The following is a 23,647-nucleotide window of genomic DNA, read 5'->3' on the forward strand; positions in this document are numbered from 1 at the left end:
ACCTTCTCTCTGCTCTGCCTGACACATCAAACTAACCTCCCATAACCTAGTTCAGACTTCACTTTAGAGGACCCCAATAGACTTACTACTCCAACCCCTGGGCTGACCTAGCTCTGGCCTCACACCACTAACGCAGCGCTTAGCACATCACGCGACAGTTACTTACACATACACTGGCCCCTGGACTGTCTCTGTGCTCTTGTACCAGAACCTCAGTGGGCCTGGGAAAATTTTTGTGACTTGGCTCAAAGTTGCACAAAAAGTGAAATAACATTAGAAGGAGGGGAGGGAGGCAGAGGAAGCAGCAGTCAGAGCACTCTGTTAAGCTCTTCACGTGCATTATTCAGGAATCCTCTCATCTACCTTATAGGGTAGGTGTATCAAGCAGGATATGCTGCGGTAGCAAAGGTCCCAGCGTTCAGTGGTTTGAGACAATAGTTACTTCTCTCTCATGCCAAATGAGCAATGCAGGTCACCTGGAGGGTTCTGAACTGTGTCGTCTTCACTCAGGGACCCAGGCCGAAGGAAGCTCCTATCAGCATCTCACTCGCCATCACCATGGCTGTGAGAAGGAATGGGGAGCTCACACATTCGCTCCTTCTGTCGCTACCTGGAAGTGGCATGTGTCAATTCTCAGGTTTCATTAGCAAAGCAAGTCACTAGACCACATTAACTTCAAGGGGGTAGTGAAGTCCAATCCTGCCAGGCCAGTGTTCCCAACTCTGTCATGAAGTCCACACAAGGTGGGTCAGGTCCATCCCCAGCTGTGCTAACCACCCCCAGCTGGGCCACCCAAAGCCCCCGTGTGGCAAAGAGTAGACCCTCCTATCCAAAGACTATCCATCTGCCCCCTACCCTGCAAACCATCCCTCCATAACATTAAAACACAAGAATCTGGGTCAGCCTTTATCTTCCAGGGAAACTGAACTCATCGAGGAATCAGCCTTGACTTTGGTTAGGCAGGAAAATCACAACCATATTTCATACCCAATGCCGAGACATTGTGGGTCTGGCAAAAAGCACAGGAGAGAGGGAAAAAGCCAGGGGCAGCTGGCTTGGTTTTGGAATGTGATTTATTACCAAATAATTACAAGCTATCTGCAGGCTGGGATCACACACTTGAGTTTGTGCCACAAGGAGAGTCTGCCCCATGCATTTCCCAGAGCCCATTGCCTGTTTTTTCCATCACCATTTGCAACAGGAATTGTGTAGACTCTGAGGCAAGTCTGCTGTGTGTGTGTGTGTATTTGTGTGAGTGTGCAAGACAGTGACGCAGAAAGAGGAGCATCTTTTGTGTGTGCAGTCCCTGGTGGGACTGAGGAGAGGGGCGGACAGGTCTCTGTCTAGCTTCTGATCCCAGATTTAAGAAAAGACTTCCACATGCAAAAGTGCGTGTTAAGCCTTGCTCTCTATGAGAAACAGAAATGTACCTAACCCTGGGCAAATTTCACTCTGCTCCAGGGGTGAGTTAAAGGAGATGCAGTCAGACAAAGGGGTAGGGGCTTGAGGGAAGGATAGGGGCAAAAGCAGACAGAGCTTCAGGCAGACAAAGCAGGACAAACAGTCAAGGTCAGAGACCAGCAAGATATAGAGGCAAATGGGACAGAGGTCTGGGCTGCTGAAAGCAGGACAGTACCAGGTGGGGAGCGCAGGCTCTGGGGCTCTGCTGCTTACCAAGCGAGCAATTCTCCAGCCTCTGGAAGCCAGAGTTTCCTCAACTGTAAACTGAGGCTGAGTGCCCCACATCATAAGGCTATTGTGGGGTAAGGAACTCATGAGAAAAGCCAGCACAGGCCTGGCTCCAAGAAGGTGTACAGTAGACGTACAGTAGATGGGGCCGTGCCGTTCTCTGGACCCTCATGGGGGAGAGGGGGCCTAGTGAGCAATCCTCCCTCCCTGTCCCAGCCTGTGTGAGTGGCAGGAGCGGGAGGGGCCCTGTCCCGGAGATTCAAGCCTAGAGGGAAACCAGTTACCTAGTGGGCAGACACCCAAGAAGAACTCCCCTTTCTTTTTGGTCCTTCTTGCCCCTTACTGTCCCTCCTTCAAGACCTTGCTAGTTTCCAGGGCCCTGCTGGCGGGGGTGGGAGTGGGGGAGTTGGAGTTCTGGAAACTTAAGAAATTTTAGAACTTGCCCTTTAGGAGCTCATAGTCTAACTAGGAGGCTCGCTACCCAGAGTATAAGGAATAGAAACCACGGCTTCGGGCTGGAAGAGCTCAGGGCCAGCAGCTGGGGTCAGAGAAGAAGCTGGAGCCTGAGATGGAGAGGATGAGTGTGGGGGAGCGGAGGCACCGCAAGCAGTGAGCACAGCTGGGAGAAGGACTCGGAGGGGCTCGTGGGGAGCAGCTGGGTGGCAATTATGGGACCCTAGAAACCAGAGCAGTAAGCCAGGCTTAAGTAGTTTGGGGGTGTCTGACCTCAGGATTACGCGGAGGGTAAACACGGGTTCTGGGATTTTTTTGGTCAAGACTGGGGAGTGCGGCCAGAGCACCTAGAGATAGGTCCCCACACAGGTGTGGAGAGTGTGAGATGCTGAGTTCCCACCCCAGGTGCACACAGGAGAAGAGCACCTGTCTCTGGAGGGGGTCCCCACCTCCTGGTCCGAGAGGCCTGGGGACAGGACCTCACTTGCCATCCCACAGCCAGGCCCTGACTGTGTTGACAAGCGGGACCCTCCCCCGGCTGGGGAGCTGGGCTGCGGCATTGTTAAACTGGAAGTGAGTCACGGAGCTTTTCCTTCCTCCCCTTCCTCTCCACTTGGCTTGTCTACATATTCTCATACTGTCTCCCCCGGCCCCTCACACACCTTTCGAAACCCATGAGCCATAAGTAAGTGGGCTGTCCGCATACACGCCTCGACCAGCACGGGGAGGTGAGGGCCTGGCTCAGCGCTCCGGGGCGTGTCCGCGTGGGGCGCGCCGGGTGCCCTGCACACAGGCGCGCCGCCTCCGCACCGGTGAGCGAGCTCATGGGAGTGGCTGAGGCCGGAGAGGGATCTGCGGGGCGAACAGGCGTCCGTGCGGCCGCGGGTGCAGGGAAGTCTCCCTGGGGGCGGGGCCTGTGCGCCGCGGCGTGGGCACGCAGGGATGTCTGCCCGCCGAGAGGCGGGTGAGCGTGGCGAGGGCGTCCTTGTGCCAGAGGTGTGCCCGCATGGACAGCCGTGCTGCGGAGGAGGTGGGCACCGGCGCGGAGGAAGTGCGTCTGCGCTGGGCAGCCAGCCTCGCCTCTGGCTCCACAGGCTGCAAAAGGACCTGGATTTGTGGCCGAGGCCCGTGGGTGTCGGTGGCTGCGGCCCTGGCCCATGTGGCCAGTTGGTGGGAGGGTCATCGGGGTTTGGCTCCCAGCCGGGGCACATACCCGGGCTGCGGGCTCCACCCCGCGTCGCGCGTGCGGGAAGCGGCCACCTGAGGCTTCTCTCTCACGTGACGTTTCTCTCTCGCTCTCTCCCTTCCTCTGTCTCTAAATCGGTTAAAAAAATATGTCTGTCTTCAGGCGAGGACTGCGAAACACTGAGGGCACCATGGACCACCGTGGTCCGGGGCAGCCTCAGTCCTCGGGCCCCCAGGGGCTGGGCGCCGGCCGAGAGCGGAGCGCAGCGGCCTCGCCCTCCCTCCCGTCGGGCCTCCCCAGGCGCACCGCCCCGCGGGAGAAGGGCGCGGGGCGCAGGGCCCACCAGCCGCCGCCAGGCGGGCCTCAGCTGTCACCCCAGGGGCTGCCCCTCCGCCCGCACTTTGAGCCCTCCCGGCTGGACTGTGCCCCGAGGCAGGCCTCCCGTGCCCCGTGTCCCACGTGTGAAAGGGGGACAGTAGTGTGGGCACCGGGCTGAGCCCGGAGTCGCGGCCTCGGCGGGGGCTCAGCGCCGCTCGCGTCCTCCCTGCGCCCGGGGAGCCGCTCACGCCCACCCTCGGGTGCAGGTCCCGGGGCCGTCTCCAGGGGGCGCCGGCGGGCAGCCAGCACGTGCCTGCACCTGTCAGCGCGCCGAACGCGCGAACGTCCAGCGGGGGGGGATCTGAGTGAACGGGGCCCGGTGCAGCGGCCCCACGGGAGGGCCTGGCCCGGGGGTCGGTCCCGGGCGCTCCGGGCTGGCTCCGCGAGGGGTGCCGGCGTCCCTGCCGGACCGGTCCGGGGGGGACGGGATAGCCGGCCCGCCTGCTTTCTCTCTGTGGCCTTCGCCCAGAGCCCGGGGTCCTCCGCCCTTCCTGAGAGCCCCAGGAGCTGAAGGTCCCGCCCTTCGGTCCCGGGAGGTGGCCGCAGGCAAGGAGAGGGGACCGTCCCCCAGGATGGGGGCCCCGGGGGCAGGGCCACGCCCCCAGCCACGTGACCGGGCTTCCCGCGAGCCTGCGGGGCCAGGAGGGAGGCGGGCCAGGCCCAATTCTGAATTCTGGGTGGTCCCGGCCCAAGGAGGCGCTGCCTTCCTCCACACTGCCCGTTCGCAAAGGGCGTCTGCGCCCGGCAGCCCCGCGCGCCCGTGCGCCCGAGCGCGCCGCCCCTCCTGCCCGCCCGGCCCCTCCTGCCCAGCCCGGCCCCTCCTGCCCGCGCCCCTCCTGCCCGCCCGGCCCCTCCTGCCCAGCCCGGCCCCTCCTGCCCAGCCCGGCCCCTCCTGCCCAGCCCGGCCCCTCCAGCCCAGCCCGGCCCCTCCTGCCCGCGCCCCTCCTGCCCAGCCCGGCCCCTCCTGCCCGCGCCCCTCCAGCCCAGCCCGGCCCCTCCTGCCCGCCCGCGCCCCTCCTGCCCAGCCCGCGCCCCTCCAGCCCAGCCCGCGCCCCTCCTGCCAGCCCGCGCCCCTCCTGCCCAGCCCGCGCCCCTCCTGCCAGCCCGGCCCCTCCTGCCCGCCCGCGCCCCTCCTGCCCAGCCCGGCCCCTCCTGCCCGCCCGCGCCCCTCCTGCCCAGCCCGGCCCCTCCTGCCCGCCCGCGCCCCTCCTGCCAGCCCGCGCCCCTGGGGTGCCCGCTTCCGCTCAGCCCAGCCCCTCCGCGTCCCCGCCGCGCGTCCGTCCGCCCGACAAACAGCCCTCCCAGCCTCGGCTCTGCGGCTTTTCCGTGCGCCTCCCTTCATGTGGTTGGGAACCAGCCCTGCGCCCCGAGCGGAGGCCGGGCCTGGCCAAGCAGCAGGAGGGGGGACGGGCCCCAGGGGAGCGCCCCGGGGCGAGCTCGGCAGGTGAGCGCTGTCCTGCGGGAGGCCAGGAGGGGTCCCCAAAGGGGGAGCGGGAGCGGGTAACCCCAGCCCACGGGATGGCCGGCAGCAACGCCAGGAACGCAAGCAGGGGAGCTTGTGGGCTTGTTTTTATTTTTTGATTTTAAATGGAGCACTTAATAAGCACCAGCTGTGACCTGTGCTAAGTCAGTCCCATAATTCAGTATCTCATTTAATTCTCACGGAAACTCACGGTGACCATCACCTCCATTTTACAGATTACAAAACCGGGGCCCAGAGAGATTAAGTCACATGTGCCCATGTCACAGAGTTGGTTAGTGGCAGAGAGAGGATTCAAGCCCAGGCCATGTCCACATGTTGAAGAAAAGCCACTCCACTACTTGCATTCTTGTCAGTCACTGTTGGGCTTTTGCATCTGGGCCTGTGACTGCCCAGTAGAGAAGTCTCCCCCACTCCACACAACTGGGCCAGAGGGATAGACACACACACACACACACACACACACACACGCACGCACATCAGTGGAAAGGATCAGCAGAAAGAAATTTCTGGAGCATTTAATGTATGCCTGACACTGTGTTTTTACAGGTTAATGTTTTTCTTTTGTTTTTAGTCTCATCAATCCTATAAAGCAGATCTAACAACTCTCATTTTTACAGATGCACGTCAGAGAGGTTAAAAGCTATTAAGAGGCAGGGCCAACACCTAAACTTGACCCCACACCACAGGGCCTGATCTGTGATCTGGGGGCTCCAACCTGCTAGAGGGAATACTGAGGGAGAGAGAGACGTGAGGCCCAGCACCCACAGCCCCAGCCCCAGCCCCAGCCCCAGCCCCAGCCCCAGCGAAACATCCTCTCTGCCTGCCTTTGTTCATAAAACCGAAAAAGTGATGATGGTTTTCCTTCCTCTCTTTAAGAAAACAACAGAATCAAAACAAACAGAGAAGGGGAACTCCCCTCCTGTAGCTTTGCCAGAAATAAAAGGAAGAGATAGTCCCAGTCATGCCCTGCGTCACCCCTCTACTGGCACAGGGTTTAGGAGAGGAAGAGAGAGCACCCCTCACGAAAATCCAAAGCTTCAACACCCCCCACCTCCTAGTCCTGACCTGAACTTGGCCTGGCCCCTAGAGTCCTTAGCCCGTCCATCACCTCCCTTCCCAAAATCCCAGACATTGATGCTGCTACAAGTTCCCAGCGGGCTTAGAGGAAATAAAAAAATGCAGGTCCCAGAAATAAAAACAGCCCCCAAAATGCACACCAGCCCCCCAAAATGTACACCATGACCTCTCCTGGCCAGTTCCCACTCCCAAACCCTGCCCCATTTCTCACTCCTGAGCTACCTGCACTGAAGCCCTCAGGAAGAACTTCCCAGGGTCCCTTCCTTCCTAAAGTCCAATTTGTCTGTACCTTAGCAACCACAACAATCAAAGTCTGGAGTAGCCTTGGGCTTGTAATAATGCAGAACACCCATCCCAGTGCTGGTCAGGGCCCTCCTATTTATCACAGAGATCAGCTTGTACTTCCAGATGTCGTGTGCTGATTGGTTCCTTTGGGGTGACTGGCAGCTGCAGAGATATGCCCCCTGCATACAGGTTGGCAGCTTTAAAGGCTCAGCATTGTCATCCTCACTGAGCCAGCAGTAACAGGACATGACCTCACAGAACCGGCCTATCAGTAAGCCTCACTCTTGGACAGGGACTGAAGGACCAGCAGCAGCCCTTGAAAACTGCCTGGATAGATTAAGGAGTTTGTGATCTGGGCTCAAGGTTACTCTGGAGAATAGGTTTTCCCCATTGAGACTAATGAGTCTCAGCAAATACTAAATGAGTTCTTAGTTATATTATGTATAAGAACTGTACCTGGTCCTGCAGGAAGACAGGTAAGTCTCCCAGGGACCTGAGAGAGATGGTGGCAGAGAAAGGATTACACCTGAACAATTAGAAAAGAACCTAAACTTCTTTCCTCTTGGAGTTGTGGGAGTCTAGAGGGAGAAAGCGCATGGGTACTGTTGCTAACTGTTTAAGGATGACTGCACCACAGGACCCTGAGCCCTGAGGACAGGGACTGTCTCTTGTATTCCAGGGCAGACATGTCCTGCATTTAGTGGGTGCTCAGTTGGTGTCTGTTGAACAAATGGCCACTGTTTGGGCTTCCCTGGCAGCTGACAGGCAGAGGTCAAGCAAGGACTAGCCTCCTGAGGATGGGGCCAGGGCAAGCCTGAGGCCAGGTCTTCTACCTCTCTGAGCAGTCCCTTTCCCTCAGCATCCCCAGTGCCCCACTTTACCCGCTCTCATCTGAACACTAAGGGAGTCATCTTCCTTTGCTTCGTGCCCTTCATACATCCCCAGTGACCTCTGGAGTTCTTGTACCAAAACACAGATCAGATTGTGTACTACCCTCCCTTAAAAGCCTTTGCTGGCCTCCTGTTGCCCACCAAATAAAGTCTAGGACAGCTGCCTCCCTCCTCACAACTGAAGTAAGAATGGTGGTTGGAGGCTCAGGCTCCATAGTCAGGCCCCTGGGTTTAGTTTCTGGATCCACCCCTTATCAGGTGGTGACCCAGGACAAGTTACTGATCCCTCCCAAGCCTCTGTTTCCGCTCTGTAAAGTGGGGGTGCTAACAGTACTCAGTCATAGAGGTTTGGCAAGAATTCAGTGAGGTGCATCCTGCATAGGGATACACAGCGCTTTTCTCAGGGTGGTCTTTCCCCTCAGGATGATAGCTTTGTCTTCCCACTGGCGCGGGAAGCTTCTCGGGGGCGGGCACCACGAGCACGTTACCCTGCGTTCTCTCCCAGGTCACACAGCTCATTGCTGTGCCTTGGTAGTGTTACCAGAGGAAGTAGGTTCTTCCATGGTGCTGCGAGCTCAACAATGCCTGTAGGCCAGGGGGTAGAACCCAGAGAGGGGGCCCGGAGCTGGTGGATTTGATTTCTCCCCAGTCCAGAATGCCCTCCCCTGCCAATCCCGGCCCTGGCACACTCCTACTCAGTCTTTAAGAGCCTGCCCTGTCTCCCTCCTCCAGGAAGCTTTCCCTGGTGCTCAGGTTCGGTCAGGCCCTTCCGTGTCCGCAGTGCACTCATGGCAGGTAAGTCTGACCGATACGCTGTTATAGAGCAGTTCTCAGTTTAGGCAGCTGACTTGGAGGAGTCTGTGCCCCCTCCTCTCATTCCTCGGTGGGATCTGGCTCAGCAGCAGCCCAATGAGGCTTTAATGAATGAATTAATTCATTTGCTCTGTGACCTTGAGCAAACTCCCTCTGTCCAGTTCTAATTAGGGGAAAGCACTATATTTCTCGGAGCAAGGGAAGGGTCCTGGAGGTGGAGGGGACAGGGACAGGAAAGAAATGGAGTGGTTTGTGACACCACTATGGCCAGATAGGATCCAGGGCAGCCATAGTGGTTCATCCAATGAAAGCCATGGTAGAGAATTGCTTTATCCCCTGAAGTGCCCCTGGTTGGGGGGTAGGGGGGTTGTTCCACACTGGATGAAGGGCATGGTCCCTTGGCAAGGTCAATTTTTTAAAAGGAGGTGTATGTTTCCAGACTCTTGCAGCCAGTAACATGGTCCTCGAGACCTTCCCACAGGACCTGCACCACCCTCCTGGCCGTCAGCACCAGTGACCTTGAACCAGTTACCATTTATTTCTGGACCTCGAAGTTCTCTCTACTGACCAGGGCTGAAGGTGCCATCATGGGCTGCTGCCAGGGATGGAGTCCTGGCTGGATGACCCACCCTCCCACCGCTGGGGTGTTGGTCCAGGCAGGCTGGTTTCAGGTTTCAGCTTTCAGAGTGTTTTCCTGTCTAGGGCACTTTCTATTTTTCAATATTTTTCCTATCACAGCCAAACAACAAAAATGGAAATTGGTGAGCCTTCAAGGGCCAGGAGGGGGTGGTGAGCAGAACCCACCCTGGGAAAGGCCAAAGGCAGTGCCGGTGGGGGAGAGGCCAGTCTAATCTTTCCCGCCTCCCCCACCCCCTCCCTGCCAGGCTGACTCACTGTTTTGCAACAAACAGCAGGCAGCCTCTCCAAGCCCGGCCTCCTAGCAGGCTGGGTTCAATCCTTGTCCTCCCAACGGCCCAACCAGGCCCAGAATGATTGGGTTATCTCTGCCCGCACCCCTTTTGTTAGGGGTGGCCACTTACTTCACCCGCGGTAAACAAACTCTGGACTTGTGAGAAAAGAAGGAACCCCATTATCTTTTATCTCCCAAAGCCCGCAGAGGCTTGGGGCCCCATGTGGGTGGATGGGGCAGGACATTCAGAGCTCCGTCTCTCCCAAACAGTCTCTACCAGCAGAGAGGAAGGATTTCAGAGCACAGCATCCAGAAATTGGTGCCTGGGTTCAAATCCCAGCTTTGCCATTTACTGATGGTGACTTTGGGCATGTCACTGACCCTGCCCAGTCTGCTCCAACCTCCTTATCTGCAAAATGTCTGGTTCATGGTACCTACCTCATAGAGCTGTTCTGAGTATTGATGAGTTCATATTTACAAAGGGCGATATAAATTATTTTTTTAAAGAGCTCTATATAAGCTGTATTAAATGGGGCGGTGGGGGTGGCTATAAGTAATATAAAATAAAATAAACCCACCAGCCAAGGCCAGGCTCTGAGGGAATTTCCTACCCCTCATTGTCCCCACCCCCCCTCTCCCAGCAGGCAGGGCTCCTTCACTGTGCATCCCTGAGCTAAGGCCATTGATGGGCCTCAGCAGGGTAGGCCACCAAGGCCCCAAGCTCCTTTTCAAATGGAAGTTGTGCAGGGGCAATCCTCTAGGGAGGTAGGCGCCAGCCTGGGAGGATCTGGCCACCTGAGGGATTGCATGGAGAGGCCTTTTGATTTCGTGCAAGAGCTTTTGGAATTTCAAAAAGATATCTCCCTAGACAGCCCGCAGGGGTGAGTGGTGGAAGGAGAGTGATTGTGCTGCAACTTTTCCAAAGTCCCATTGTGAGACCTGTCCTGCCATTTTTTCTGGACTGATTTCCCCAAATTGCTGGTTTCTTATTCTCAAGTCCCAGATTCAGACCCTGGTTATGACACGTGATAGCCGTGAGCCTTTGGGAAAGTTGTTCTCTCTCTCTGAAGCTCCATTTCCTTGTCTGTAACAAGAGATAATCAGCCAGCCTCGCATGGCCGGCAGGGGATTAAATGAGGCAACACAGGCAGAGCTCTTACAGGGGTTCCTGGTTGCCTGACTCCTTACCTCCAGCCTGACTCCACTTGGCAGCATATTCGTTCCCACTCGCCACACTCCACCCCCACCCCCTTGCTTCCTGCATCCTTTCTAATAAGTCTGAGGACCTGAGACCAGCTTCTCAATCTCTTCCCTCTTGGCTCCCCCAAAAGTGCCAATATTGCCCAGAAGTTAACAGTGTACTTCAGAGCTCAAGGGATTAGGATTGACATCTAGGCTCTTACCTCACCAGTAGTGTGACCCTGGGTCTCAAGTCATGGGTCCTCTCTGAGCCCTGTCACTCATTCATTCATTCAGCAAATATTTTTGAGCACCCACTCCGTGCCTGACACTGCGGGGTGCAGCAGGTACAGTGATGATTGAAATAGGAATCTGACCCTGCCCTCAGAGTTTCAATCTAGCAAGGGAGACAAGTATTAAATGCATATCCAAACACGTAACTATTGAGTGCTACAGAGAATAAAGGGTGCTGTGGGAAAATAATATTTCCTGGAGGGTTCAAGAGAAGGTATCCTGAGGTTCGTGCCAGGACCTGAAGGGTACCTAGGAATCATAAGAACTGAAGGAATGATGAGAAGAGGGAGAGAACTCTGTACAGAGAGCAGGAAGGCCATGCACAAAGGCCCTGAGGTCAGAAGAGTCTGGAACTCATACTGAAAGGAATCCACAGAGCGTGAGCAAAAGAGACTCAAGATGAGATGAAGGGTGGAAATGGCAAGATCTGATGACACTGCAAATACCTTGGGGAAAACTTTGGACTAGAACCACTGAGTAGCTTTAAGGAGTAGGGGGATGTGGTTAGAGCTCTTTCAAAAATGTCTCCAGAGCTGAATGGATAATGGCTTGGCAGGGATTCCAGGAGACCAGGAAGGAAGTTATCCTTCAAGGGAGAAGAGATGTGATTTGAGTAGGAGGAGACAGTGGAGCTGAAGAGAAAGGAGCAGAGCTAAGACATGCTTAAGGAATGGGTGCGATGATAGGGCCTGGTGATAGGGTAGTCATGCAGGTGAAAGAGGTGGTGTCAAAATGACTCTAGGGTTTCTGATATGGGAAACTGGGTGGAGTGTAGGGCCAGTTACTTAGAGAAGCCGCAGGGTACAGGCAGATTCGCTGGGAGGAGGCTTAGGAGGAGTTTCGTTTTAGAGATGTGTTTGACATGTGTATATCAAGTAGGCAGCTGGATACATCAGTCTGGAGTTTAAAAGGGAAGTCTAGATTGAAAATTGGAAAATGTAGAAATGGAATTAACATGGGAATGGACAAGATTGCCTGGGAGACAGTAATTGATGCTAATCAAAGACCAGGCCCAAGGCCTGAGGAGCACCCCATTTAAGTATCAGGTGAAATTGGAGCCTGTTTTATCATCTGTAAAATGGAGATGATAGTGCCCGTAGCTCACAGCATAGGTGAGGATTATACTATAAAGTAATGGATGTAAGGAATGTACCCAGTGTCTAGCACAAAGCAATTGCAAATTAATGATGGTGGGAAAGCTGCCATGGTGCATTTAGTCAACAATGTTCTTCATTAGCAAGTGATAAGAACTCAAACTAGTTTTAGAAAAAGAGTTTATTTGAAGGCTTTGGGATATCTCCTGCAATCAGAGGAAAAAGTGAATCACCAAATCAAGCACAAAGCTCAGGAACTTGGTCCTTCAGGAGACTCACTAACCCTCTCATCTCTGCTTCCTGTTGGCATTGACTTATTTTTCTCACTGATCCTCTGACTTCCCCTACGTGACAGGGGACACCGCTGTTGGTGGAGCCTGCATTTCACATCTTGTTCCCTCCAGCAGATCTCTCATATTCTCTCTGGTACCGAGTTAACAAAATCCCAGGGAAGGACTCTGAATGGCTCAGCTTTGTTAGGAACCCCTACATAACTCAGTACAGGGAGTGAAGGGGCTGGTGTCTACAGTAACTTGGCATCGCCATGTTGGGGAAGGAGGAGGGCTGCTAGGTCAGCAGAACAACAGGCGACCCCCTCAAATTATTAACCTGGAAATGTGCTTGCAGTCAAGAAAGAGGGCTAATTTAGTACCTAGCTGATTAACAACAAAACACAACACCTGGCTATGTTGTCATCTGCTGATGCCTGACACTCCCTTAATAACCACCCCCATCCCCATCCCCACCCCACCACTCCCAGCTCCCAATCACCTGGTCTCACCAATAACCTCATCACTTGTCTCCTAGGCCCGTGGTGTTTTCCCAAACCCTCTCCTTCCAGGTATCCTTGCAGATGAACCTCCTTTTGGCCCCACTTTGAAGGGTCCCTTTTTCAGAGCCTTCAATGGCCATACTAGGACTGAGGCCAATGTCCTTGGACTGATCTCTCAAACTTTTCCCTTCTATCACCTCTCATATCAGTCAAGGCCCAGCTTACCCCATCCCTCCTCCAAGGACTGTCCTCTGACCTCTCCAGCCTCATGCCTCCTCCCACTGACCTCCAGATGACCTGCTGCGATGTTCCTTGCTCACATTAGGGAGGGTCTACTGCATGCCATTCACTGAAGTTGGGAAGTGCTTTGGCATTCTTCATCTCACTCACTGAGTGACCCACACCGCCACCCACACTTGACAAAGAAGAAATAGGCTTAGCAACTTTCCCAGATTTAAAACCTCAGTTAGTAAAATAACTAGGACTTGAATCCAAGACTGATGACAGCACTCAAAACCTTTGCTCTAAACCAGGGGCCTTCACATTGTTTCTTCGTGGGCCCAATTCTGCCCACTGTCTGCTTTAATGAAGCCCAAGGGCTAGCATGGTTTTTACGTGGTTGGAGAAAAAATCAAAAGAAGCATAAAGTTTTGGGGCACGTGAAAATCACATGACATTTAAATCTCGGTGTGCATAAATAAAGTTTTATTGGAACACAGTCACATCCATTGGTTTAGATGTTGTCTCTGGCCGCTTCTCACTCCTGTGGCAGAATTGAGCATTTGTGACAGAGACCAGCCTGAAATGTTAACTATTTGGCCCTTTGCAGAAGTTTGCTGACTATTGCTCTCAAAGGCCGATCCACCAGCCTACCTTACTTTGCTGCCCCGCAGCCCCACAGAGTCTAAACACCCCGCCTGTCTCTGAATGCTGAGCCTGCTGGGGAACATTGGAGGGAAGAAAGCAAGGTGGGGTTTAGCCCTTTTTTTACCCCCGGATGGGCCAGAAGGTTCAAGAGCTTTCTGAGGACATCCAGAAAATGCTCCTAAACCAACCCCTACTGGGGTTCCCTCGGCTGAGCCAGGCTGTCCAGCCCGGGGTCAGCCATGGGAGACCTTTGTCTCACAGGACCTGACTCCTCTAGAGTGCATGGATCTTGTTTGGTTTCCCAGGAACCAGCATCAATAAAAGAAGCAGAAGGAGTGGGTCTTAGCCAGAGAATGAGTCTGCGAGTTGTCCTGGAGACTAAGTGGGATCAGGAAAGAAAGCACTGAGCCTGAAGGTTGGCATGTAGTAGGTGCTTGGTGACCAGCAGCTTTTGTGAGAAGGAGGAGGTGGGGAATGGGAAATTCTGGAAGCTTCTGGCATTTGCTTGCCTGGTAGGGGCTTTTGTGTAAATTAGAAAAAGGCTCCTCTCCCTCCAGCACAGGCCACACTGCCCACACCAGGACACCCTTGGCAAGTGGAGCAGGAACTGCCCTTCAGCCCCATGCCCATTCTCAGACCGGGCACCTTTGTGCAGTGTGCGCACTTTGCAGCTGCCTGTGGCAGCCCTGCTGGGCCTGAGAGTAGGGAGGCCCTGAATGGGGTGTCCTGAATTTCCCCCCACTCGGCCACTAACTCTGGCCAGTCCTCAAACCCTCCTGGGCTTCTGCTTCTTCTTCTAATGGGGATGCTCGTCCCCATCTTCCTCGGGCAGTTCTGAGGATGAAATGAGGGAGCAGATGTGGAAATCAAGGGAGGAGGTTTTGATGTTAACCCAGTGACCAAATGGAAGCCTGCCATTTGGGGTCCTCCAGAAGCTGCTGTTTTACAGAAAGGCTTTGTCGTTGGCCTTTTTAGACATTATATGTTGTCGAAAGTTTGGAAAGCAGAAGGCTATACTACCCATATCTACTATGGCTAACATCCTAGACTTTATCTTGCTTTTTGGGGGGGATTTAAGGGAGGTCCAGAGAGGGGAAGACATGAGCAGTACTTCTCAAACTTCATTTCCAGGCTTGTTAAAAAAGCAGATTCTGCCTTAGATGATTTTTCTCAGTGGTTAGGGCGTCGGCCTGCGGACTGAGGGGTCCTGGGTATGATTCCAGCCAACCAGGCTCGGTCCCCAGCCCCAGCTGGGCAGGAGGCAACCAATTGATATGTCTCTCATATTGATGTTTCCCTCACTTTCCCTTCCACTGTTTCTGAAAAGCAATAGAAAAAATATCCTCGGGCGAGGGTTAAAAAAAAAAGCCAATTCAGATCCAGTATGTCTGGGGTGGGGCCCAAGATCTGCATTTCTAACAGGGTCCCAGATGATGCCCATCGAAGGACTACACTCTGTCACAAGGTCCTGGAAGACCCTGAAACAGCCCGAGGAGGTGGGGCCACAGTTTCTGTGCCCCAAGTGGGCAGTGGGAGCAATGAAAGCTTCTGCCATCCCTGCAGTCCTGCTTCTAGAAGTAAGGGGCAGGGGCAGGCTCCCAGGACCCCAGGGATCAGCCTGGCTGCACAGCCAGATCTGGCACCGGTAGGAGTGAAAGCCTCTGAAAGGCCCCACACCCTTAGCAGGAGGGCACTGAAGCTGGGGACACAGGGAAGGGGTGGGTTTCTCCAGATCAAAGCAGGGTCCCCAGCCTTTGATTCAAAAACAAGCACCCTCTTTGGAGGCTGCCCGGAGTTTGGGGCTGGCTGGCCTTGGGGCCTGGGGTGAGTGGTCAGAGGCCCCGGCTGGCGGTCTTTTTGCATAACAGCTTGGCTGCCTAACAAAAGGGCGGTCCTTGAAAGGCTGTATGAGGCTGTTAAGGGCTTCCGGCAATGGTTTAATTGGGGGCGATTAAAGTGTCCTCTCCAGGAAGGCCAGCCCTTCAAAGGCCAACCAGGCCTGGCTCCCCTGCCCTCAGCATTTTCCCCTCGGCCATGCCCCACATGGTAGCCCTGCCCCCAGCCTCTCTCCTCCCGGCTTGGGCTCTCTTCCCTGCGGCTCCCTGCAGACCTAGGAAGTTGGAGATGGGACCCTTTGGCCAGCCTGTCTGGGGGGATTCCTTCCTGGCCCCTGGACCATCAGCACCATTTGTTCACACAGTTTGGTCTCGTGGTTGAGTCTGGGGTGGGAGGGCAGGAAGGCTGAGTTAGACACACAAAGGGCCCAGAATTGGCCCACCTGGAGCACTCTTGCTGTCTCTCTCCCAGGACACCTAGACTGCCTTCGGGCCCCTCCTCGAGCTCCCTTACCTTGCCAGTGTGGAACTTCACTGTCACTGTTGGGGGTCCAGTGGCCTACACACATTGATGGTCTAGACATCTATTGAGCATACTACCTGCTGGTTCACAGGTGACCAGACAGGGACCAGGACTGGGAGGAGAGAATAGGCAAAGGCATTAGGGCATGATCCAGGGTAAAATGATGTGAGCTATAAGCAGACACCTTCCTTGGGGGCGGGGCTAGGGGAGCAGAGGGGAAGGGATGAATTTCTGGAAGCAACGGAGCCCAGGGTTAGAATACAGTTGGCTCAATTTGGCCCATTTGCCAACCCTGATGTTAATAGCAAGACCACAGCTGGCTTCACTAACAGACTTTGCCCACCCATCCAACTAGGGGATCCTTGGGAGGGGAAGTAGGATAGAAATAGTTGCTCAAGGGCATTGGTTCAGATGCTTCCCCAGAGCCCAGTGGAGTATTTCAAACACCTTCATTGGCTGAACCAACCTATGGAGAGCTGTCTTAGGGGATGCTTTGGATGCTGTTTTCCTCTCTCACCCCTTTAGGCCCATCCCCCAACAGAGGCCCTCTTTCTTCCCCCAGGCCCTGCCCTTACCTCCCCCATTGGCTTTGGCCCCCTGTTGACTAGCCAGTGCTGCTCTGAGGACAGAAATGCTGGGGCCAAGGATCTCTGGGATTTCCATATCCCAGGTAAGGAAAATCCATCCTTTCCAGGGTGTGTATGGGATAAAACCAAGCCCTGAAGCTGGGAGTCAGGGAGGCTTAGGCCTGAACTACAGGCTACAGAAATTCTCCATTTGACATCCCTGACCTGTGTCCTCTCTAGGGAGATGTCTTTCACTATCCCCTCACCCAACAGCTTTCTTGTCCTGTCCCCAGAACCTGCTCTGGCCCTCAGAGGCCCTGACAGGGGAAGGCCAAGTTAGCAGAGGCCCTGATGGGGGTAGGGGTGCAGAGGCTCTGAGCAGAACCTTCTGACTGTACCCCCAAAACCAGCCAGGTGCCCTGACTGATTTTCAGCAATTTCTGATTCCAGAGCTCTGACTGCTGGTTATATCTGTGGTGTCCTACCCGCTCACTAACCAGAGGCACAGCCCCCACCCCAAGCCCCAGTTCTACCTCTGAAGGCTCCTGGAGGGTAGAACAGCCAGCAGACATCATTCTCACGCAAACTCTCCGGCCGGCCGGCCTCTGACTGGCAAAGAAGCCCTCTAGGGAGGCCGCTCCAGACTTCCAGATTCGTCCACTCAAGATAGCACCTGGGCGGCCCCCTCACAGGGCGTGGAGTGAGGACAAGTAGACCTGGGTAAGAGTCAGGGAAAGGAGCTGTTTCCCTGCACACACCCCATCCTAGTCCCCCTGCACCCCCAGACTCACTCCTTTGCTCCTAGGGTGACTAACTGTCCAGGTTTCTCTGGGACTGAGAGGGTTTCCAGGATAAGGGACTTTTAGATTCAAAACCTGGACATTCCCAGTAAACTATCTTGATGTGCTCAGGACTGAAGGGTTTCTTGGAACAGGCTTTCAGTGTTCACGCTGGCACAAGTTGATCACCCCCCCTTTCCCCTGTAGCCTGGCCTCTGCCCCCACCGGTCCCCTGGGACAGTGTACAAAGGCCACCACCAACCTTCAAACACCAGTTCCCGCAGCCTCTTCTCCCTCCTCCTGCTCCCTGGGTGGTAGGCATGGTAGAAGGCTGGGGCTGCACCCAACTGGCCTGGAGGGTGCGATGGGGTGGGGCAAGGGGTCAGGGGAGTGACAGCCTTGCTTGTCCCACCCTCTCTAAGCCAGTTTCTGGGCCTGTGCCCTTTATCACCCCCTCACACTATCTGACCGTTGAAGGAGTATCTCCTTCCCCCCAACCCTTGCCCTGACTCAGATAAGCTGAGGGGCCACCCCAGGAAAACAGAGGTAGGGCTGCGGCCTGGGTCCTTTCCTGCCCTGACCCTTCCTGCCTGACCCCTGGCCTGACCTTGGCCAGGAAAGCAGCAGGGCCTCCTCTTGGGGCTCACACATCCTAGGTGGATAGGAATTCCTATGCTCACTGACAGATGGAGAAATGGAGGCAGGAGAAATGAGGTGACATGCCCAAGGTGGCTGGGCCAGACCCACAGAGTGTAGAGACCACAGAGAGCATGCCCAGAGGCTGCTGTGCGGGAGCTTCCTGGAGGCTGTGTATTGAGTCCAGCTGGGGAAAAAGACCCCACAGATGAAGGTTTAGCACTTCCAGCTCCCTGCTGGTCTCAGGCCAGCCTCCCAGGCAGGCTACCCCAGCCCAGAGCCTTTGGCCGGTCACATCAGAGCTCCTGTCTGTCCCTCTGAAAGCCTTCTGTAGGTTTCTCTCCCCTACAGGCCTGCTCTTTGCTGCCAAAGCTCTGCCTTAGTGTGGCCAGGGTCCCACTTACAAGCCCCCCTGGGTTCCCAGTGCTCCAGGACAGCCGGACATTCCTAACCTTCCCTGACCACTCTAGACCCCAAACCACCCTCACTCTGTCGTCCAGGCAGCAGCTGTGACCCCACAGAATTCCTCATGCTCCCCAAACATGCCAAGTCCTTTCTTGTTTCTGCTCACCCTGGTCCGCCACAGGGAAGGGACACCTGTCCTTCGCCTGGATCTGTGGAAAACCTGTTGGTCTTTCAAGGGCTTGCTCACATGTCTCCTCCAGGAAGCTCCCCTGAACACGTGAGTCAGAAACACATTCTTCTTCAGATGGCTTTAGCACTTATTGTGTGCCAGACACTATGCTGGGCCCCGTGTTTATTTAACCCTCACAACAACCACAAGCAGCAAGTACTTTACCGTGATCATCTCCGTGTTATACACAAGAAACTGAGGCACAGAGAGGGTAACAGGCTTGAGGTCACATCATCCAAATAGGTGCAGGATTTAGGCTCTGGCAGTTTGGATCCAAAGCCTGATCTGTTAGGGCCCCTCACACACAGGGTGGAATGTGAGCCTTTCCTAGCCTATCCTGGCCATACTGGTCTAGAATTCCCTTAGGGCAGGGACCATGGATCAGGACTGGCTTCCTAAGGAGTCTTAGTATTTGCTTAGAGAGCTCAGGGGACCTTTATCCCAGGCCCCTATATAGGCCTAGAAGAAACTACAGAATTCTATTTCTATTAATGCTCAGGCCAATTTCTAAGGACTTTCTGTCTGGCTTCTTTTTAGCTCTGGAGCCTGGTCCCAGCCTGAGCATGGGATGTGGGTGGGGAAACCAGAGAGGGGCTGGGAGCTTGGTTCCTGGGGGCTCCTGTAGCCCCCCACCCAGGACCTCTCTCTGCCCCTCTAATCTCTCCCTCCTGAATCCAGCTCCACACCCACCTCCTACAAGCAGATGTGCCTGCTGCCCTTAGGCCTGCCTCAGCCTGGTCCCTCTACCCCCTGCTGCCTGTCTTCTGTCCCATCTGACGGATGTGTATGGATCCCCAGGCTAACTCTAACTCTGCCTGCTGCTCCCTCAAACTCTGGCTGCACTTCTGCTGAAGGAGGGGACAGAGGAAAAGGAACTCTGCTGTGGGGCAGACCCCACGGTTCATCTGGTGGGCATCAGCCAGGCTCAGAAGCACTGAGTTACCCAGAGGGTCTTAGGGCTGGGCTGGGAGAAGAGGTGCATACATACCCAAGGGCGTGCCTGTGTATGTGTATGTGTATGTGTTTGTGTATGTGTATGTGTATGTGTATGTGTATGTGTATGTGTCTGTGTATGTGTATGTGTCTGTGTGTGTGTCCACGTGCCCATGGGTGCCTGTGAGAGTCTGTGAGTATATGTGTGTAAGTGTGATTCATGGACACCGTTGTATAATCTGCTATGTGCTTGAATTCCTGCGTACATGCCAGCATGCACACGAGTCCTCCCTCCAGCTACACTCCGAGCTCCTACTTACCCTGCCGGCCTCACCTGAGGCCTGCTGTGACCCTCCAGCTCTCACTGTCCTCCCCCACCCCCTCCCTGCTAACCCTGATCCCTGACCTGCTGACCCACATCACAAACACTGCCCACCTCATTGTGGTTCAAGCCTGGAGTTTGGTCACCCTTGCTTCCTGAGGGGAAGGCTGACTCCTTTTCAAATTACCCCAAAGCCCAGTTTAGGATTGGGGACATGGCCTTGCCCATACCCACTCACTGACTGAATTAAAACCAACTGCATTGAAAGGAACTGCATTTAAGTGAATAGAAGCCAGAGCACACTAGCTTTCCTCTTTCATCTTTGAAATCTTTTACTCTCTGTATCTTTCCATCTGTACTTTCTCTAACTTGTTTGCTATCTCAGTCTTCAGCTAACAAAATACTTCCTTGTACACCATATCTCATTCACATCTCCTGACAATCCTTCTTGATAGCAATACTTACGCTCATCACACAGATGAGAAAACTGAGGTTCAGGGAGGCTATGTGACTCACCCAAGGTCACATGCCCTGAAAGCAGGGCCTGGAATCCTCATGCCTGAATGGACACCACCTCCAGTCCCAAGCCCTCCCCACCAGCAAGTGTCTCCAGGGTTAGAGGTGATCATGACCTCATACCTTTTCTATGTCCTGAGGTTACCATGGGAAGGAGATGAGCCAGGGCCCCCAAGGCCAGGGCTGACCCCACCCAGCCAGCACTCCCAGCTACAGGAGAGGCAGTGAGATCTGTGGACACTGTTCCCAGCCTGTGGTTACTGATTTGACAACAGTTCCATTTCTCTTCAGCCAGCCAGGGAGTTAATGATTAAGGAAGGAATTAAATATTAACCACATGTTGGGCCATGGCGTGTAATGTCTGTCTGCACCTGAGCCTACCTAAAAATACCTCCCACCCGCTGTGGGCCAGCCCCACAAGGCCTCTAAGCCCCTTGCTTCTGGCTACCACCTCCCTGTGTACCCACCCTGGTCGTGGCCTTAGCCCACATTCTCTCATCCATGCCCACCCCATCATGCTCTTGCATACCACAGCAGGGACCCAAGAAGTTTTCCTCTAGCTTGGCAGCCACAAGCCACACTACTGGAAGCAGTCCTGGTGGGCTTTCTGCAGGAAGAACATTTGCCTGGAGCTAACTGCTGTGTGTTCCTGGGGCTTGCAGGGCAGCCTGGGTCAGTAGGTTACATTCCTATGTGTGATCTAGTTTATCAGTGTTCTTATCTGCTCTCTCAAGTCCTTCCTCCACCTAAAGACAGCTCTGACTCTACACATGCCAGGCCCCAACACCCTGGGCCACAGCGATTTATTTCACTAAAGAGTCACAGAGGAGTGGCACCCTCCCCAACCAGGCCTTTCCTTTCTTTACTCTCACAGCAAGGATCTGGAGGCCACCTCCAGGAAGCCTCTCAGACCAACCTGACCCTAAGCACTGCTGGGCCTTGCTCCCCCAGCTTCCCTCAGCCTTGGGTGACTCAGGCTGGTGTGGACTGTTGCACAGCTGCAGGAAACTGGCTGCATCTGTTTAGAACTGTCCTTTGAAGTTCAACCGTGCAGCCCATGTGGCCCTCCAAAGGCTGGGGGTGGAAACGCCTCTATCACACCCAAGCCCAAGGCCTGGCCTCCAGGGAGCAGGCAAGCCATGGTCAGTCTCCCCACAGCAGGAACCACAGACAGCATGACACAGGGCTCACTCAATCTTTTTCTAGAAAAATTGAATTCTTTATTCAAGAAACAACCCTACTGAAGAGCTCTCAGTTTCCGCTCATGGAGAAACCCTGGGTTTGCCTGCCGAGCACTGTGTGGGTTCGAACTTCTCTCCCTGTGCTTCCTGTGGAACTGCTTGCACAGCGCAGGCCTGGTGACAGGAGGTAGCGTTATCCCCAGTTTACAGACGGGATGCGGGGCAGGGACTTGGCTAGGTTCAAGCCGGAAAGTGGCAGTGGCTGCCCTGACCCGAAAGCCATACAAAATGTTGATGAACCTAGGACTGCTCTTCCCACAGCTGTCAACCCTGAACTCAGTTCTTCTCCAAACTAGTCATTGACTGCCTTTCTTTTTACCTCTTAACTTTCTCTCACTTATATATATTTTATTTTTTTTTAATTGATTTTTTTAGAGAGTTAGAGAGAGAGAATCATCAATTTGTTGGTCTACTTATTTATGCATTCATTGGTTGATTCTTGTGTGTGCCCTGACCCAGGATCGAACCTGCAGCCTTGGCAGGTCAGGGTGACTCTGTAACCGACTGAGCTACCTGGCCAGGGCTCTCTCACCTGTCCTGGTATTCGTACTCTTCATCCCGTAGGGCACTCCTGCATGGGACTCCCCCAAGCAAAGGTGCTCCTGGTTTCCTAGGTACCAAGGATGTGACCAAGGAGACATGTGACATGGAGACTCAGGTGCTCTGGACGGGGATTTCCAAGTCCCTCCTATAACAGGGCTCAGCACTTTAAGATGTTTTGTCAAGCTTCTTACAGAGCCTTCTAGAAGGACCCACCGCCTTCCTTCTTTCCGCAGGTTGTAAATCATCCTACCAGACCGGCCTGCCGAGGCTCAGCGTTGCACCGCGGTTCCTCACACGGCGCCTGTGTTTACACATGAGGAAGCCAAGGCTCCCGGAGGTCAAGTGCCTTGCTGGCTGGCTGGCTCCCATGTGACTGTTTCAGGGCAGCGGTGGCACTGAGCGCGGTGGCACCGATGGGGGCTTCCACGCTGACACCTGGGAGGTGTTCTTGGGGGCCACAGCCCCCGTCCCAGACTCAGAGCAGCTCCCCGACAGCCTCGTCCCGCTCCCTGCCGCGAAGCCCCTGCGGTTTCCCAGGGGCATCTGGGAGCCCAGGAAACAGGACTTTGTAGCCATAAGCAGTGTTTCCAGCTCCCGCCCCAGCCCACTCGTTCTTCAGCCGGCCTCCCTGCGGAAAGCAGGGCGAACCGGACCGCGCCCTGGGCCAGGCTCGGTGCGCTCTCCCCCGCGGCCCCCGCCGGTCCCCTTGCTCTGCGTGTCTGGTTCTGATTTTCACACACACAGTCACTGAGGCACTCGCAAGCTTAGATGAGCCCCGCGGAGCCGGGAGAAGGGAAGCAGCACCCTCCGCCCGGTTCTAAAGGAAGGGCTCTGAATTTCTTTTGCATCTCTTTTGTATAGATTTGCACGTGCTGCTTCGGGAGCGCTCCGTTTTCCCGAAGAACACAGAGAAGCAACGGATTGGTAGGCCCCGAGGCGCCCTAAGGCCTCGCTGAGGTTTCCGAAGGCCTTGGGTGGGTCTCAGGGTCTAGTCCCGAAGTGCGCAAAGGAGTAGAGAGGGGGCAGAACACCGAGTTGCTGGGCAGTGAGAGGAGGCCGCCTGGAGCTGGAGAAGCAGAAGCTGGGCGTCCACTGTGCTCCCAACCCCCACCCTGCAGAGCTCTCCCTCCAAAAGCATCTCTGTGCATCTCCAAAGGGAAGCCTCGCACACCCGCTGAGAGGACTGAGCTGGTGCCTTCCTGTTTGCAAATCCCCAGCTACTACAGCCCCGCAGCCTCCTTCCCTGCAGAGGCCTGGATGGGCACTGTCCTCCCTGCCACCCCACCCCTTGGCCCTGTGGGTATGTGGTCTGGCCTCCCCACAGCCTTGCGAGTTGTCCAGAGCCACAAGGTGGGGCAATGGCCTGAGCCTGGCTCACCTGGCAGAGCCTGATTGTTGTGTATGCAGAGGTAGGACAGAGCCAGGCCTGTGGGGAATGTGATCCAGCTGAGACCCCAGGGCAGTGGAAGGTTTGGGCCAATTCTAGGCCCAAAGCACTAGAGGAGGGGAGGTGGGATGAGTGGGTCAGACAGTCCCAATCGCCTCTGGCTTCTTCTCCCAGCACCTTTACCCACAGCCCTGCCCACTTCAGGTACCTGCCTGCCTCTGAGCCTTTGATGACAGAACGCCTTCCTCTTTTTCGATGCCTGGATAACTCCACTCATCCTTGAACATCTGACCAGAGTTTCCCCAAGAAGCCCTCCCTGAACCTCAGGGTTGCCTAGGTGTCCCCCGGCGGTTCCCAGTGCT

The 23,647-nt window shown here is 55.1% G+C and overlaps 1 protein-coding gene across 1 annotated transcript; it reads left to right on the forward strand.

Annotated features, from left to right (window-relative positions):
* Positions 1–3,148: 3,148 nt before the first annotated feature.
* LOC308566008 (uncharacterized protein) lies at positions 3,149–22,364 on the forward strand (the record flags this gene model as incomplete). Its single annotated transcript, XM_081155862.1, has 7 exons — positions 3,149–3,308; positions 5,064–5,150; positions 8,174–8,236; positions 16,291–16,398; positions 16,745–17,014; positions 22,132–22,267; positions 22,299–22,364. The coding sequence occupies 5 exons, from the start codon at positions 3,149–3,151 to the stop codon at positions 16,750–16,752; spliced, it is 426 nt and encodes a 141-aa protein (XP_081011988.1). The 3' UTR covers positions 16,753–17,014; positions 22,132–22,267; positions 22,299–22,364.
* Positions 22,365–23,647: the final 1,283 nt, after the last annotated feature.

The sequence above is a fragment of the Miniopterus schreibersii genome (assembly GCF_964146895.1).
Source record: "Miniopterus schreibersii genome assembly, chromosome: 13".
Lineage (NCBI taxonomy): Eukaryota > Metazoa > Chordata > Mammalia > Chiroptera > Miniopteridae > Miniopterus > Miniopterus schreibersii.